Consider the following 18,222-nt stretch of genomic DNA (forward strand, 5'->3'; position numbering starts at 1 on the left):
AGTATACATACATATTATCATAGAAAGAGTCTGGAAGATTGAACACCAAAATATTTATGATAGTTATCTGTGGAAGTGGTATAGAACTTATGTTTTTCACATATGCTTTTATGAATTTTCCATGTTTTTTTCAACACTAGTGCTATCTTTAATATCAGAATTACCTATCTCCAGCACTGACGACTGTCAGCTTTCAAGGAGGCTTTTGGTTCTGAGATGAAGAGTGAAGATTCAAACCCTGGCCGGTTTGGGCATTGGCCCAGGCCTCAATCCTCACCCCGAGCTGCAACCAATCGATGTGTCTCTCTCACATCGCTATTCCTCTCTCTGTTTATCCCCCTCGCTTCCACCCTCTCTAAAACTCAATGGGAGCATGTTCTCTGGTGAGGATTATCAAAAAGAAACAAACCAACAAAAAAGAACGAAGATCAGCAAATCCATGAAGGGCTTATTTCAATGACTCTTTATCCAGTCAATCCGTCAAAGGCTTGTTTCAATCACTCTTCATCCTGTGGCTGCCCCACCCCTAGGGAGAGGAAGGTTTCCCTTCCACGAACCATACCGCCCTGAGAACAAACCTCCCTGCTCTCTTTTGGTTCCGTTTCCCTTCCCCTGCCTGTCTCAGAGCATCTCTGAACCTGCAGTTGATGACTTGAAAGGCGTGTGTGTTTTACAACCGTGAGAGGGAATCAGGGCCGGGCCAGGCAGACCCGGGGAGTTGCAGGGCCCCACGCTGGCTCTCCAGGGCTTGGGGCGTGACTCAGGGCCGTCCTGTTCGCCGGGTGCCACACCCCTGCCTCCTCCCGGAGCCTTCAACTTTGGGTCACTGTCCCTCCTTGCCAGTTTCATCCTCAGGTCTAAGCTATCTGTGTCCTTTTCTTTTCTTTTAAATCTTCACCATATATATATGTTTTTATTGATTGGAGAGAGAGAGAGACATCGGTTGCCTTCGAAGTGCCTGGACCTAGGATAGAGCCTGCAAACTCCTGCCATACCAAAAGATGCTCCAAGCCACTGAGCCACCCGGCCAGGGCTGCTTGTCTCCTTTTCTGGGATTCTTCTTTTTTTTAATATATCTTTATTGATTTCAGAGAGGAAGGGAGAGATAGAAACATCAATGATGAGAGGGAATCATTGATTGGCTGCCTCCTGCACGCCCCCCACTGGGGAATGAGCCTGCAACCTGGGTACATGCCCTTGACCAGAATCGAACCTGGGACCCTTGAGTCCACAGACCGATGCTCCATCCACTGAGCCAAACCGGCAAGAGCTTCTTGGATTCTTTTCATCGGTCCCATGCTGTGGGTTCCCATCCAAAAAGCTCTCAAGCGTTCAAGCCCCGCCTTGGGCTCAGCCGTGGACATTCTGAAGTGGCCTCATCCTGACTCTAAGATCCCAAACTTCTAGAGGTCCGCTCCTGGGGCCGGCATCCTTCATCCGTCCCAGGCAGCATGTGCCGAGGCCTGGCCCAGGACGGCTTCAGGAGGCACACAAGCAAAGCTTTTGTAACATCCTAGTATGTATTAATTTCGCTGTTTATTACAAACATAATTAGAATGTCAGACCTGTGATGTCACAGGTATGGATGCTTAGAATGAGGTGAGACTAAATACAACAGTTGTCTGTATGGAAAATAATACAATAATTAATAAATAATAATGCAAGAATAAATTCTGGACTTCACCTACTCACAACTGTAAACCTACTTTTGCCCTGACCTGTAGCTAAGTTAAAAATGCAGCTCAATTTTTAAAAAAAAATTTTTTTCTTGATTTCAGAGAGGAAAGGAGGAGAGAGAGATAGAAACATCAATGATGAGAGATTCATTGATTGGCTGCTTCCTGCACACCCCACACTGGGGATCGAGCCCGAAACCTGGGCATGTGCCCTGACTGGGAATCGAACCATGACCTCCTGGTTCATAGGTCCATGCTCAACCACTGAGCCATGCCGGCCTAGCGCAGCTCAACTTTTATTTATTTTTTTTTTCTTTTTGTTTTTATTTATTTATTTTTTTAAATTTATTCTTTTTGTTTGCAGCTCAACTTTTAAAAAGAAAAATCAAGCCCTAGCCGGTTTGTCTCAGTGGATAGAGTGTCGGCCTATGGACTGAAAGATCCCGGGTTCAATTCCGGTCAAGAGCATGTACCTTGGTTGCGGGCACATCCCCAGTGGGAGAGTGCAGAAGGCAGCTGATTGATGTCTCTCTCTCATCGATGTTTCTAACTCTCTATCCCTCTCCCTTCCTCTCTGTAAAAAATCAATAACATATATTAGGGGAAAAAAAGAAAAATCAAGTAAGTAGTTGTACATGTGATACTTTGATATTGCAAACATTACCAAGGCAAACTACTAGATTACGTTTGAAGGAGGGGCTTCCTCCTTCAGAAGCCCCGGAGTCCTTCCCACGCCCTCACTCTTCCCCAGCCCAGCGTCCCTCCCCTTCCCAGACTCGCCTTCTGCAGAACCTGCCCCAGACCATGCTTTCTCCCCGACACTGGCGCAGAGGCTCAGGCAAGGCTGTGACCCAGCGGTGGCGCCTTCTCCCCTCTCCAGCCAGGCCCGAGCTCCTCGGTCCATTGTGACTTTTGAGGAGGGAATTCTGGTTTGGATTCCAAAGGAATTTAGAATAGATAGTCGAATGGTCGTGTCCCCCAAACTTCCTTTGCACACCGCCCCTCCCCCAGGCCCCGCACTTGAGCCGGGCTTGAGCAGGTGGATTTATTCATTTAACAAACGTTGATTTGTTGAGCTCTAATGAGACCAGGTCCTTGTGCCGGAGCCTGTAGAGATAAGTTATGATCCCTTCTTTCAAGATCCTAAAAGATGGAGCCTGGCCAGCGTGGCTCAGTGGTTGAGCATCGACCTGTGAACCAGGAAGTCACAGTTTGATTCCCGGTCAGGGCACATGCTTGCAACTCGGGCTCGATCCCCAGTGTGGGGCGTGCAGGAGGCAGCTAGTCAATGATTCTCTCTCATCACTGATGTTTCTCTCTCTTCCTCCCTCTCTGAAATCAATAAAAATATATATTTTTTAAAAAGATCTTAAAAGACGGAGATGCTAGGGGGACCTTTAGGGGGAGGTGATAAGGTAGAAAGGCATTCAAGCCAGAAAAAAAAAAATGAAGAAAACCCCTTGTCCTCGGCTTCCTTATCTGTAAAATGGGTCCACACAGCCCCCCTGGCAAATTCCTGTGAAGATGAATTACAACCCCCACAAGTTAAATCTTGGAGGGATCCGAACTGCAAGCTGCGTGGCCTGGGACAGCCAAGGGGAGGGGGGAGCTGGAGTAAGTCTTGGAGAGGCTGTGCGGGCCTCCTCCGCTGGGCTGGCCGGGGTGTGGGCTTTGTACCACTGAGGGCAGTACGGAGCCATGGAAGTCTTCAGAGGAGGGGAGGGTGAGGCGAGACCTGTGATACTCTGTGGCTACTGGGTCCCGTGGTGCAGGTTGGGTTAAGGGGGCTGCGGGCTGAAGGGCAACGAGTTGGGAATGAACCCACCAAGTGGTGTGCCCTGGCAGGGCCCGCAGCAACCTGGACAGGGGCGTCTTTCTTTCCTGTCCAAAGGCCCCAGGTCCCCCCTGCACTACCAGCAGCCTCGGGCTGTGACAATGGGGTGAGTCCAAGGGAGTGGGACCAGGGGAACAGGGAAGACAGAGACGTTTCAGAGGTGTGTGCAGCCATGGGGTGAGGAGGTGAATCCAAGAAACTCACAGGGGCACGAATGAACTGCCCCCGAAAGCAGGCCTCAGGGCTGGCGAGAACCGGGCCAGGGCCATACAGCTGCAAACGAGTGAGGAGATGCAAGGCTGCTCCCAGCTCAGGGTCCTCCCTGGTCTCACCGCGGGACTGTGGCCCCACCTGGGAGGCCCGCCGCCTGGACTGTGCTGGCTGGCGGCAGGGAGGTGAGCAGACCATCTGAGGGGTCACTGAAGCCGCAGCCTGTGTGTGGGCGTCCCCGGGGACCAGAAGACACCCCGCTCCACACTCTGGGGTCCTTCTGCCTTCCCTGATTAGGCTTCCCATCCGGCCACATTCCTCAGGTCAATCAAGAGTAGAGGCGGGGTGAGAGGAGGGGCCAAGGGTTACACACACACACATCGGTGGCAGGGAGATGGCCACCTGCTGTCCCATGGATGTCATTTAACTGCAACCACCAGGACTGTGCACAGGTGCCCCCCCCCCCCCCACACACACACACACACATCGGTGGCAGGGAGATGGCCACCTGCTGTCCCATGGATGTCATTTAACTGCAACCACCAGGACTGTGCACAGGTGCCCCCCCACACACACACACACACACATACATGCTTCCTTGTGTGACTCCATCTCATCCTGAGCCAGGACTGACCGGGGCTCCCCTGGCCGAATACGGGCAGTCAGTGCAGCGGCTTCCTGTCTCCAAGCCACACACAACCCTCGGTCGTCCCTGCCTGGGCCCTGGTCAGTGACTTGCATCCCACAGGAGCACACGCAGGTGGGAAAGTCTTTTCACAGACGGCAGAGATGGAAAAGGACCAGGAGCCTCTGCCCCAGCAAAGGTCAGCATTGACCCGTCCTCACACGCTCCCTCTCTCCCTTCCCCGCCTCTGTTGCCCTCCACTGCCTCGGGGCCCAGCCTGCAGTGTCTGGCTCCACATTTGTTCCCCTGCCCCACCTTCCTCTGCCTTCGATATTTGGGGTAACTCGCTTTGAGCCTTATTAAACTGTTGGCCCTGGCACAAGGCTCTGAATGCATGAGTGACTCTATGCTCTTAGGGTAGCCTGCCTGCTGCCCAACCCTGTCCCCACAGGGGGTGGAGGGAAGTGGAGCAGAGAGCTGTGGAGGCCCTGCTGCTGGACACCCAGAGCCCCTCCCTGGGGAGGAGGAGAGCCAGGCCTGGCAGGGACCCCCTTCCCCTGGGATGCTGGTGCGGAGAATGCTACAGGGGACACTGTAAGATGGGGGGGTGTCTCTGTCTGAAGGAGCTGCCTCAGATTCTGGTCCCTCCTCTGCCCCGCCTGGAGGAAGGAGCGCATATCCCAGCTACCCCAGGCCCCAGCCATCTCCCAAGCCAGACCCGGAGGATGCTAACCACTTGGATTAAAAAATTCAGACCGTCATGTGCTGATACAGGAGAAAGCTCCGAGATGTGGTGTCCAGGAGGCCAAGCAAGAGGCACAGGGCGTATGGGGCGCACTGCCTCTAAATACAAAGAGAAGTAAAATGCACAAGAATAGCCACCAGTGGCAGTGGTTACCTTTTTTAAAATTTGTGATAAAAATTTACCATCTTAACCACTTTTAAGAGTACAGTTCAGTAGCACAAAATGCATTCACATTGTTGTGCAACCATCACCTCCATCATCTTCAAAGCATTTTTCTTCTTCCCAGACTGAAACTCTGTACCCATTAAACAATCACTCCTCGTCCCTCCTGGCGACCACCACCCGACTTTCCGTCTCTATGAATGTGACTACTCTGGGTCCCTCAGATGAGTGGAACCATACGCTATCTGTCCTTTTGTCACTGCCTTTTTCACTTCGCACAATGCCATCAAGGTTCACCCATGTGTAGCAGGTGTCAGAATTCCTTCTCTTTCATGACTGGATAACATTCCATTCTATGCTTATGTCACATTTTGTTTATCCATTTATCTGTCGATGGATACAAATTGCTTTCACCTTTTGACGACTGTGATTAACGCTGCTATGAACCTGGGTGCACAAATATCTATTCAAGTTCCTGCTTTCAATCCTTTTGGGTCTATACCCAGAAGTAGAATTGCTGGCTCATATGGTAATTCTATTTCTAATTTTTTGAGAAGCCATCATAATGTTTTAGCGGCTGTACCATTTTACATTCCCACCAGCAGTGCACAGGAGTTAGAATTTCAGCACATTCTCACCAGCACTAATTTTCTGGTGGATGTGGGCTAGTGGTTGCCTTTTGGGGATGCATAGGAAACAGGCAGATAGGGGAGAGGGAGGGGAGGACATCTTCACTGCGGGTCTTTTACCACCTTTCCTTTTTCTTTTTTTTAATCCTCACTCGAGAATATGTTTTTGCTGTGTGTTTTTTAAACTTCACCTGAGGATATGTTACTGATATCAAAGAGAGAGGAAAGGAGTTGGAGAGAGAGAGAGAGAGAGAGAGAGAGAGAGAGAGAGAGAGAGAGAGAGAAACATCAATCAGTTTCCTTCCATATGCACCCTGATAAGGGATCAAACCCTCAACCTTTCAGTGTACAGGATGACACTCCAAGCAACTGCGCCACCTGGCCAGGGCCTTTTCATTTTTTAAATATATATTTTTATTGATTTCAGAGAGGAAGGGAGAGGGAGAGAGAGATAGAAACATCAGTGATGAGAGCAAACCATTGATCGGCTGCCTCCTGCTGGGGATCGAGCCCACAACCCGGACATGTGCCCTTGACTGGAATCAAACCTGGGACCCTTCAGTCCACGCCAACGCTCTATCCACTGAGCCAAACCCGCTAGGGCGGCCCTTTTATTTTTTCAATCACCTGAATGTATTACTTATTCAAGAAATTAAATTGTTATTTCAGTATTTACTGTGACGATTTCTGAACATACAGCAAAGTTGAAAGAATTTTTACAATGAAATGTACATATCCAATACTTCATTTCCGCCTTTAGCATGCAGTTATTGCATTATCACATATCAATCCATTCATCGATCCATCCAATTAAATAAACAAATATACATAGAGTTTCTCAGGCCCCTCCCAAGGCCTGCTAAGTCCTGAGACAGGGCCTGGACATCTGCATCTTCCATCGGTCCTGCAGGTGGTCGTGGATCTGGGAACTTCTATCCTGGCCCGGCCGTTCAGCCCAGGCAGGAGGCAGGCCTGCAGTCAGCCGGGGGTCAGCCCGCCTCCGCCAGTTCTCCCCTGGCCTGGCGATCCCCCCATCCGAGAGGCCTTTCCTAAGCAGGTCTATCTTACGGTCCAAAATGGTCTCCGGACCATCCCCATCCCGGCTGGCCTCACGTCCAGCACATGCTGCAGTGCCTCAGCAACACGACCTCTACTGTGACCCCACAAGTGGACACAGCGCGCAGAGTGGCCTGAATGGGGCAGAGGCCACTCGGGCCGTCCCTCCCTGAGCTGTAAAACTAGTCCTGCACCAGTCAGACTGCATTTGTCCTCTTCGCACAAATTGAGCTCAGTACACGAGCATTCACACGTGTCCTGTGGAGAAAGACAGGACACTATAGAATGGGTGGTGGGATTTGCAGCAGACACCTTATCCCCCAAGCCCGGTCCAGATGGGCCCGTAGGAGGTATTCAAGCCCTGTCGCCTCTCTTCAGCCTTCTCTTTTCACCATGATGACGACGATGACAGTGATGATCATGGTAGATAACGTTGCCGGAGACCTTAATGCAGCGGTTCTCAACCTGTGGGTCGCGACCCTTTTGGGTGTCAAACGACCCTTTCACAGAGGTCACCTAAGACCATCGGAAAACACATATATAATTACATATTGTTTTTGTGATTAATCACTGTGCTTTCATTATGTTCAATTTGTAACAATGAAATTGGGGGTCACCACAATATGAGAAGCTGTATTAAAGGGTTGCGGCATTAGGAAGGTTGAGAACCACTGCCTTAATGCATAAGAGGTGTGGTTCCAGGAACATTATTTGCATCCATTCATCTACTCCTCACAATCCTATAGAACAAAAGGGTCTCCATTATTGTCCCCATTTTTCAGATGAAGCAACTGAGGCACAAAGGGATTAAGTAACTTACCCAAAGGTCCGTGGCACTTACTCTTTATATAAACACACACACAGCACTTGTGAGTGCTCGTGTACTGATCTCAATTTCCCAGAGATCGCTACTATCAAATCCTATAGTATAAATTCTTCTGGCTAATCAACCTATGCTCTGAGTACAAATTCCCTTCTGCCTGTCAAAGCTTAACAGTCCTAGCCCTAGCCGGTTTGGCTCAGTGGATAGAGTGTTGGTCTGTGGACTGAAGGGTCTCAGGTTCGATTCCAGTCAAGGGCACATACCTTGGTTGCAGGTTCCCTGGCCCTGGCTGGGGTACGTGCAGGAGGCAACTAATCAATGTGTCTCTCTCACATTGATGTTTCTCTCTGTCTCTCCCTCTCCCTTCCACTCTCTCTAAAAATCAATGGAAAAAATATCCTCAGGTGAGGATTAACAAGAAAAAAAAATTAACAGCCCTACGTCCCCTTCCCTCATCACCTTTTAGATCAGCGGTTCTCTGTTTCTTTGTTATTAATGTTGTGGCCCCGACCCATAACAAAAAAACAGAATTTCCGGAGGATGAAGCCCAGAAATCAGGATTTTTAAAAGATTCCCAGGTGATTCAAATGTGCAGCCAAGGTTGAGAACCACTGTTTTAGATGGTTAGACCCAACTGATAAAGTCAAGCTGAGATTTCTCCAGCTGAATATTTACTCTGTGTGTGTGTGTGTGTGTGTGTGTACATATAGACATACACATTATATATAATTTTAAAAGTGGAATTCCAATTTTGGGACACAAAACCATGACAGACTATGATAACATATATTTATATACTCAAGGTAGTCTTCGAAGGTAAGCTTCATGGCAGGCTGGTGGGAAAGGTTTGGGAGCCTCAGGAATTTCCTATTACTCCATAATCACATCACATCAGTCTGAGTCTAAAGGCAGTCCACCTGTCTCAGGCCCTACCCAGGGACACAGGCGCATTGACGCCAATGTGCCCGAGTATCTGGGACTCCTTCTCAGGGGCTCCCAGGAAGCCCTAGGTGGAGTCATGAGCCACGCTGTCAAGGGCGTGGTGCTGATGGAAGGAGAGAAAGTTGGGAGTTCTCTGGGACTACAGTTGCAAAACAACATAGGATGCTCAGTGAAATTTGAGTTTTAGATAAAACAACGAATAATATTTTAGTATGATCACATCCCAAATATTGCATTGGGCATACTTATACTAAAAGTTATTTGTTGTTTATCTGAAATACAAATTTTCCCCGGTGTCAGAGTCTACCTATCGTCTTCACTAGCAGAGAAGAGTAGAGACCCCCAAAAGCTAGTGACCTTTGAGGCCCTAGCAAAGGTCGGAGCTGTGCACCCCCCAGTTAATCTAGATAACGGTAGCTGAAGCATCATCCCCACCTTAGTTCACTTAATTCCTTAGATACTCATGTAAATCCTTGTTGATTATTGTTGATTAGATATTCTGCCTATTTCTGGAAATTGTCTGCTGATGAGCTAATCTGTATGTCATTGAAACCTCCTTACCGAAGGGCTACCCCAGATCAATAAAAGGTTGGAGCGGCCTGAGCATCAGTGGAAGTCCCTCTCCTTGAGTTGGACTTGCCCGCCTGGCTCCCCAACATTTCCAAATTGTCTCTTGTCTCTTTTCTCTCTCATTTGTGTGCGGCTCCTCTTTCAGATCCCGAACCCTAATCCACGCGGGACGTGGAGGGAAACACACTCGACACCTGGGCAGCCTGCATTTCTGTTTGCTAAATCTAGGATGGTCTGGGACTTCTCAGACTCAGCTCCTGGGAAAAGAGCTAGAGCGACTTGTCACAGCAGTTGGTACCCAGCCATCTCCATGTCCTGAGCGAGGTGGCTGAGTGCACTGCCCTGACCGCCTCCCCTACCAGCCTCCAGGCAGCCATGGTAGGTGGGGGAGGAGGCATCCTGGGTCACCCTACGGGGTCACACTCTGACTTGGCTGTGCCTTGGATCCAGGAACCTCCTTTTTTTTTTTTTTTTTTTTTCAGAAGAAAACCAACTTCAATTTATTTAATTTCAGAGAGGAAGAGGCAGAGAGAGAGAGAAATACGTATCAGTGATGAAAGAGAATCATTGATCGGCTGCTCCTCCACATCACTGGCGATCGAGCCCGCCACCCTGGCATGTGCCCTGACGGGGAATTGATGACCTCCTGGTTCACAGGTTGACGCTCAACCACTGAGCCACACCCTCAGGACAGAACACCAATTTCTTGATGACTTGGTCCCCAGTGTCCAGAGGACTGGGAGAGAATCCCCCCAGATGGTTTCCAGCCTGCCTGGCTTTGCTCCTACGCTTCGTCTTGATTTTTTTCTTTTTCTGATCATGAAAGAAAGACACATTCAGAGTGAAAATTCAAATGTCACAGGAATGCTTAAGTTAGAACATCCTTTTAGAGACAACTAGTATCAACTTTAATGCGTCTTCTTCCAGATTTTTCTCTATAAAAATGATCATGCTATTATCGTCTCTATAAATAGAATCATATTATACAGACTGTTCTGAAACTTACTTCTTTTTCACATGACGCCAGGGACTTCTTGCCATGCAGACGTGCGTTTCTAATTCGTTGGTCTTACTCTGCCTCATTTTTTTTCTTTTTTTAAAAAATAATTCTGGGTTTGTTTGTTTCTTGTGTGTAAAATATATTTGTATTGATTTCAGAGAGGAAGGGAGAGGCAGAGAGAGATACAAACATCAATGATGAGAGGGAATCATTGATTGGCTGCCTCCTGCATGCCCCCCACCAGGGACAAGCCCGAAACCCAGGCATGTGCCTTGACCGGAACCGGAACACCACACCGGTCAGGCTCTGCCTCGTTCTTTTCTTCTTCTTTTTCTTTTTTCAGTCTCCGTAGAGACCATTAAAAAATTGCCAGTGCTGACTATATTTCACGTCGTCACGGTGGAGTATTGGGAAAGTTTTCAATTAGCAATACTTGCACCTTGGGTAAACCTCATTGGCTACGGTACTGCTACTGTGAAAAGCTCTGCCCTATTCTTTATCGCAGTGGTGTTTGGTCTTTTAGAGCTCAGAGCCTCTTCGAGCGTTAGATGAATGGCAATTACACATAGGCACATCACCCAAATATTTGTATACTAGGGGCCCAGTGCACGAATTCGTGCACCTTGAAAGGAACTGTGGACCTCGAGGCTGCGGTGGGCACAGGGGCAGGTCTCGGCCCATCCTCCACACCCCCACCCGGCCCCTGCCGCCGTGGCCCCTATCTGCCAACATGGGGGCTGGCGCCAGCAGCGGGTGCAAGCGGGGCCGGAGCTGTCAGCGGGTGGGAGTGGTGGCTGCTGCCCCAATTGCCCCGCAGGAGCAGGGAGAGGTAAAGAAGCCCCCAGGGGTGATCAGGGCCCAAAGCCGCCGCTTGCACCCACCGATGGCACCAAGTGATCAGGACTGGCACCGGGCAAAGAATTTTCAGTAACCACCAGAGGCTCGCCCCGATGACAGCAACCGGCACCCCACCTTGGTCTGGCGCCCCTGCTCACCTGCTCCACCATCCCACCGCGGCCAACACCTGCCATGTTCCACACATGCCCCCTGGTGGGTCAGCGCACGTCATAGTGACCAGTTGTTCGGTTGTTCTGGTTGTTCTACCATTCGGTCTATTTGCATATTAGCCTTTTATTATATAGGGTGACTTTGGGTATCAGAGCCTTCCTGAGGTTGATCTGACCCCTTCACCCTGGGTGGGGCGGGGAGTTCAGGGGGGAGGACCACTGAAATGACTCCAGGAGAGTGGAAGATAGATTGCGAACAAGACTGGCTTATTGTTGGGATGGGAAGACCCATCTGGGGAGCCTCCGTCAAAGGTCTTGGGTCGCTGCCTCCTGTGAGACCCTCTGCCTGTCCAGAGCTCCCATCCCCGGGCTCCTCCTCAGCCAGGGGCTCCCCTCCTCGCAGCCTCCAGATCACATGACTCCAGCAGCTGCCAACCCCCTGGGCAATGCCAAGAGCCTCCTGGCCTCAAACGGGTTGGGTGACATTCACTTCCTGCGCTGTCCTCCCGGCCTGCTCAGTCCTCAGGAATGCCTCGGCGGCGGCTGTCACAGTGACAACAGCAGGAGGACGTGCTGCCTGCCGGCACCTCTGGGCGCTGGATCTGCCTACAGAGGCCCCGGGCGGGCGGAGAGGTGTCTGCTGCTCCTCCTGGCTTCAGCCACAGTGAGTCTGGGGACCCAGCGCAGGGTGGGGGGGTCGATGTGGGGGGGTGGAGGAACAGGATCCAGGCGGAGGTTGGCAAGGTTCCTGACTGAACTGGAGTGATGCAGGGTGTGGGAGTGAGTGTGTGTGTGTGTGTGTGTGTGTGTGTGCAGTGTCTTGGGATGGGAAGTGGTCATAGCTGAAACTATAGGGCCTCTGCCTCACAGGCTCACTGTCCCAAGGTGAGGAGGAGGGGGTCCGGGGGCTGATGACACCCTAACCAGTCCTCACAATGGGCTGCCGCTGTGGGTGAAGCTGGGCATGGGGGCCTCCTGAGGTCAGCTCCCCTGGGCAGCTCCCCTGGGCCGGCCCTGGCCCTCCCCTGGCTCCCAGGGCGCTGGAGTGGCAGCTCCGTACAGAGTCCCTCGGAGAAGGGACCTGTAGGCAGCCCCTTTCCCACGGATGCGTCTTCATCTATTCGTTTCTTAAAACCACTTTACTGAGTGAGGTCTGACTGACATGCAACAAAACTGTACACATCCGATGTACACAACTGGACTGGGGAGCTCTGGCGAGGGGCTTTCATCCCTGGATGCTCGTTAGGTCAGTGTCTCTGTAGAGGCCTGAGGGCTGGGACATCCTATTCTGCCATCTTGCTCTCCATTCTTCATCTACTCCCTGCACCCAGGTCTGGCAGGCCCCCCACAGGCCCTGCTGGGGGGGGGGGGCGGGCGGGGCGGGGTACACAGCAGGGCTGCCCCGAGCTGGCAGTGTGACTTTGAAGGAGCTGCTTAGCCTCAGCTCCGAGCCTCCTTCCCTCATCTGTGAAATGGAGATAATACCCACCTCCCAGAGTTGTCAGGACTAAATGAGGAAGGAACGCAAGATGCCAAGCACATAATTAGTGTCCAACAAACAGTCGCTGCTGTAATTATCTATTATTAGCTCGCACTGGGCCCACCGCACCAGGCGGCTCCAGCCTCCGCTCCCGCCGGCTCCTGAAGCGCCGCTGGGAGTGCCTGCGGCCGAGAACGCCTGGCATTGCTACCCGGCGAGCTGTGCCCGGCCAGAGCCACCCTGCATCCCTTCTGCTACCCTCTCCCCGCCCCACCCCAGCACCCCAGACGTCCAGGCCCCCGAGAGGAACTCAGGATACAGTACGAAGTGAAATGAAGAGAAGGGGAGGAACCCAGGAGGGAGGGGCCGGAGAGAGGCTGAGGGAGGGAGAGAAAGGGAGGGAGAGAGAGGGAGGGAGGAGGTGGGAAGGAGGGTGCCGCGTCCGGGCCTGAATGACACCCCTCTCCTGCCACGCGGGGCGGAGGAAGGATGCCCCGGAGGCCGGCGGTGAGAAGGGGGCCGTCTTTCCCATCCTGTGAACCCCTTTTACTTTTTCACAAACTCACATGGAAGAGCCTCTTTTCCCGCTGCTGCTGATCCCCAAGAGGACAGTGTTCCTGACGCGGCTAATATCTATTCAATCTATTAATTGATCCTAATAATGCTCTCTATCTCATCTGCGGAAGCTTCTCTCTCTCTCTCTCTCTCTCTCTCTCTCTCTCTCTCTCTCTCTCCCTCCCTCCCTCCCTCCCATCCACTCTTTCTAAAAAAACAAACAAGCCCACAAACTAGATTTAACTAAATAACCTCAAAAGTCCTCTCTTCCCCTAGCATCCTCTCATCTCTCTGCTTTAATTCTCTTGCCTATCTTTTTTTAAAAATATATTTTATTGATTTTTTACAGAGAGGAAGGGAGAGGGATAGAGAGTTAGAAACATCGATGAGAGAGAGAGAAACATCGACCAGCTGCCTCCTGCACACCTCCTACTGGGGATGTGCCTGCAACCCAGGTACATGCCCTTGACCGGAATCGAACCTGGGACCCTTCAGTCCACAGGCCGACGCTCCATCCACTGAGCCAAACCGGTCAGGGCTCAGGTAATATTTAAAACCCACATTGGCCGAAACCGGTTTGGCTCAGTGGATAGAGCATCGGCCTGCGGACTGAAGGGTCCCAGGTTCGATTCCGGTCAAGGGCATGTACCTGGGTTGCGGGCACATCCCCAGTAGGAGGTGTGCAGGAGGCAGCTGGTCGATGTTTCTCTCTCGTTGATATTTCTAACTCTCTATCTCTCTCCCTTCCTCTCTGTAAAAAATCAATAAAATATATTTAAAAATAAAAATAAAAAAATAAAACCCACATTGTACCTCCGTGGTGACTCGGACCTTTGGTTTAAAACAGTTCCCTGCCCCTTAGCACTCATGTCCTTCCCCACAGGCTGGGCTCCCAGGGCCTTCACAAGACCAGACACACTCGCAGGACGAACCTCGGCCTCCGCAGGGCATCAGCGACTCCGAGGCCGCCCGCCCGCCCGCCCGCCCGCCCGGCATTCAAATGGCTGAGCTGTGGCAGGCAGAGGATGGGCCCACGGCTCCCTGATGTGACCACGCAGACGGCCTGCAGGCGTTTGGATGTGTAAGTTCTGCACTTTATCTTCAAAACAGCCGCACGCAGCACAGAGGCATGCCACCCAGGGCTGCACCCAGACCAGCGGATCGGGCAGCCGCTGAGCGGGAGACAGGGGCAGCAGAGGCTTTTCTGGAAAACAGCCCCTGGGGCACAGGCCCGCACTGGGGCCTGGACTGCGGCTGGGGCAGCGGCCACTCAGCCACCCGCTCCCCCTGGGACCTGGGTCTCCTGCCTTCACTTCCTGGGAGGAACCAGGAAGGTGCGGTGACCTCACCCTGTGTGTGTGTCAGGCGTGAGGTGAGGGGCCAGGGAGGCTGCGCCTTCATCACACTCCACGCCTCCCTCCGGAGTCCGCGGTGGCGGGCCGGGACCTCTCATTATCTGTCTCCCAGACCCCCTTCCAGGAGCGCCCCGTCTCTTCCCCAGGGTCTCAGCCCAGCTCTCGGTCTTGGTTGGATGCAGGCAGGCCACTGAGGAGGAGCGGCAGGAGAGCACGGGGAAGGGGAAGGGGGGGGGGGGCGAGGAGAAAGGGAAGGAGCAGGGGAGCAGGGGTGTAGAAGGGGGTGCGGGTGGGCAGTGAAGGGGGGCAATGGCACTAACGCTCACGGCTTTTCCCACCCGCAGCTGAGGCCCTGCCTCCCCGGAGCGGCCATGTCCGAAGGGGAGAGCAAGGACAGCTCGGGCAGCGAGTGCCCCGTGTGCTACGAGAAGTTCCGCGACCTGGAGGGCGCCAGCCGGACGCTGAGCTGCGGCCACGTGTTCTGCCATGACTGTCTGGTCAAGTACCTGCTCTCCACCCGCGTGGACGGGCAGGTCCAGAGGTCCATCGTCTGCCCCATCTGCCGCTACGTCACCTTCCTCAGCAAGAAGAGCTCCCGCTGGCCCTCCATGCTGGACAAGAGCGCCCAGACCCTGGCGGTGCCCACGGGCCTGCCCCCTGGGCCGCCGGCCGCCAGCGCCCGGGGCCACACCCACCCCACGGCCGGCGCCCAGCCCGGCTGGAGGGCGTCCCCCAGTCAGAGTCCCCAGCTCCCCTTGGACTTACTGCCCAGCCTGCCCCGGGAGCCCCAGATCTTCATCATCAGCCGCCACGGGATGCCCCTGGGGGAGCAGGACAGCGTCCTGCCGCGCCGCAGCCTGGCCGAGCTCTCCGAGGCGTCCCCGGCGCCCCGCTCCACCCGGTCCTTCTGCTGCCGCTCCCGGGCCCTCCTGCTCATCACCCTCATCGCCGTGGTGGCGGTGGTCGCTGCCATCTTGCCCTGGGTGCTGCTGGTGAGGAAGCAGGCGTGAGAGGAGGCACCTGCAGGGCCACCCAGCGAGGCCCGGCCTGAGGGCGACTCTGGAAGCTGCCCCACCCGCCCCTCCCCGCCGGCTGGCCACGGCCTGGGCGGGGCAGGGGGCCCCAGGGCAGACGCAGGCCCTGAGGTGCGGCGGGCAGAGGGGACACGGGGAGCAGAGGGGGGGCATCAGGATGGTGCTCACTGGAGGTGTGTGGCATCGCCTGGCCTCCAGGTCCCTGCTCCCAGCCTGGGTCGGGCATGACGGGGAAGCCGGGGCCGGTGATCTCGGCCAGAGCTGAGCTGAGCACCTGAGCTCTAGACCGAAATGGAAACTGCAGGTTCTGGGTCAGGGTCACGCGTGCGATGGAAACAAGCCCAGGAGCCTCCGCAGATGCTCTCTCCTCCCTCCAGGCCCGGGCTGGGGTGGCCAGCCCTGGGGTGTGCTCACCTGCCGGGTGACCCACCTGAAGCAGGTGGGGCTCCCTCGTGGGGACAAGGAGTTCTGCTGGATGGGGGCCCGATGGCAGGACGCGGCCGGGTCAGAACTCCCACCCAGGAGTCTCTAGTCTGTTCTCACAAACAGAAGGGGCCCAAAACACACGTGCTCCCCAGAATCTCAGCGCCCACCCCTGACCCTCACAGCCGGACCCCCAAATCGCCAGCCTGGAAGGTGACCTCCCCGAGGAAGTAGCTGACCTCAGAGGCTGGGGCCCAGGGTTTCTAGGGGAAGGAGCAGACGAAGGTCTTCCTTGGAGCAGGGGCCATGTGAGGAAACGCGTTCGCTGACAGAGGCCAGGCGCTCACAGCCAGAGTGCTCCCCACGCCTCCCGGGCCCGAGGAAGGGTCCGCAGGTGGAGTCTTGGGTTGTCAAGGATGGACAGGAAGACGGGGAGTGCAGAAGCCTAATGGCCGAGACTTGAATCAGCTACGAACTATGCGGGCAAATTAACCCCTGGGGCTCCCACCTCTCCCAGCACAAGGCCTCCTCCTCATGACCCAACCACTCATCAGAGGCCACACCAGCTGGGCCAGTTTCCGAGGTGGATTCCCAGGCTGGGCTGGGTGGGGAAGGGTGGGGAAGACAACAGATGTGCTTGTCAGGGACACCACAGCCTCGACTGCATCCTGAAACGCAGGTGCTGTCAGCCACTGGGCAAGGCCTCCTCACCTGGGGACCCCACCCTGGACGGCGCTGGGGACCCCTGATGAGATCCACTAGGGAGCAAGCCATTCAGGAACAACTATTTTCTGTTTACGAAGGCCCAGAAGTCACTGGGCCGTACTCTTCCATTCATTTTAGGATTAAAACCAAAACAACCTCCAGCTATTTGCTCAAACCGGTGGTTGTTTGCAGTCCAGGTGTGCCGACAGCCAGCCCTCCACAACCTATACCTCTCTGGGCAGTTGGCTCCCTGCGAGGAAAGAAATAGCACCCTGCCTCTGACCGGGTTCCCAAACTCCTCAAGTGGTGGTCCTCTGGGACCCGTCAGGGAGTGGGACCCATGCTAGAGGGACACAGGGAGGGCTGGCCTCAGCAGGCGTGGACTTCCGGACGCTCTTCTCAAGACCCGAGAAGAGCATAGTGCTGTTTGGGGAAGACAGTTGGATCCGTGGGGAAAATATTTATTACAGGAAAACAAATGTTACCTTTACAAAAGGCTCTAACGAGTCTGTTTTACCAAACTCAGCCAGGCTGCTTTAAACAGTGTCGTGAATTTCTGGGGACCTGATTTTAGATTCTGTTGTTTGTCAAAACTTAATTTCAAAATACCTGTCGTGTTTTCATATCGTCCAGCAGTGGCTTGTAGATGGCACGCCTCTTATTTTCAAAGAATGTCAAAAGCTATTTTTAAAAATAAAGGTATATATTTTCTCAAAGATTCCAGAGACATTGCAAATGCAGGTGGGAAGCTCCAGAGCTCGGACTTTTAAGATAATTCACTTTAGGTGGGAAAGACACTTGAGAAGGAGATGCAAATGAACATTCTCCGGGTATACCAGTTCTCACCGATTAGCCTGTCAGACCCGGGAGTCTCAGAGCCCACGCAGCTGACCAAGCTGAGGAGAAGCAGGTGGGTGGTGGGCATGCACGCTGATAAAGCCCCTAGGATGGAAAGTTTGACATTATCTATCAAAACGTCCAGGCTGATCCACCAATTCCTGATCTAGGAATGTATCCTACAGACATACGTGCATACATGGGCAGTGACATAGGCACGATGTTATGTAATGGCAGTTGTTCACAATAACATACCACCGAGGAAAGCCGACATGCCAATCAATGGAACGGGCTGTAAAACTTAGAAGAACAAGGAAGAAATCCATGAACTGACATGGAAAGGCTCCAGGACACAGTGGCCGACGGGAACAAGCAAGGTGTGGAACCCTGGTTATCAGGCCCGACAATGTGTGTAGAAAGTGGGGCAATGAGAAGTCACATTCCCACTTGCTTATTCATGCATAAAGAACTTAGGAAAAGACACAAAAAAACTATGTGAGGAGTGGTGGAAGGGTTAGAGAAAATGATGCAATGAGAGGGGGAATTTTTCCTTT

At 53.1% G+C, this 18,222-nt stretch overlaps 1 protein-coding gene across 1 annotated transcript; it reads left to right on the forward strand.

Annotated features, from left to right (window-relative positions):
* Positions 1 to 15,040: 15,040 nt before the first annotated feature.
* On the forward strand, positions 15,041 to 15,679 carry RNF222 (ring finger protein 222; the record flags this gene model as incomplete). The annotated part of the gene is made up of 1 exon (XM_081108873.1): positions 15,041 to 15,679. The coding sequence occupies one exon, from the start codon at positions 15,041 to 15,043 to the stop codon at positions 15,677 to 15,679; it is 639 nt and encodes a 212-aa protein (XP_080964999.1).
* Between the last annotated feature and the right edge of the window lie 2,543 nt (positions 15,680 to 18,222).

This window comes from Myotis nattereri (genome assembly GCF_964212035.1).
Source record: "Myotis nattereri genome assembly, chromosome: 16".
Taxonomy (NCBI): Eukaryota; Metazoa; Chordata; class Mammalia; order Chiroptera; family Vespertilionidae; genus Myotis; species Myotis nattereri.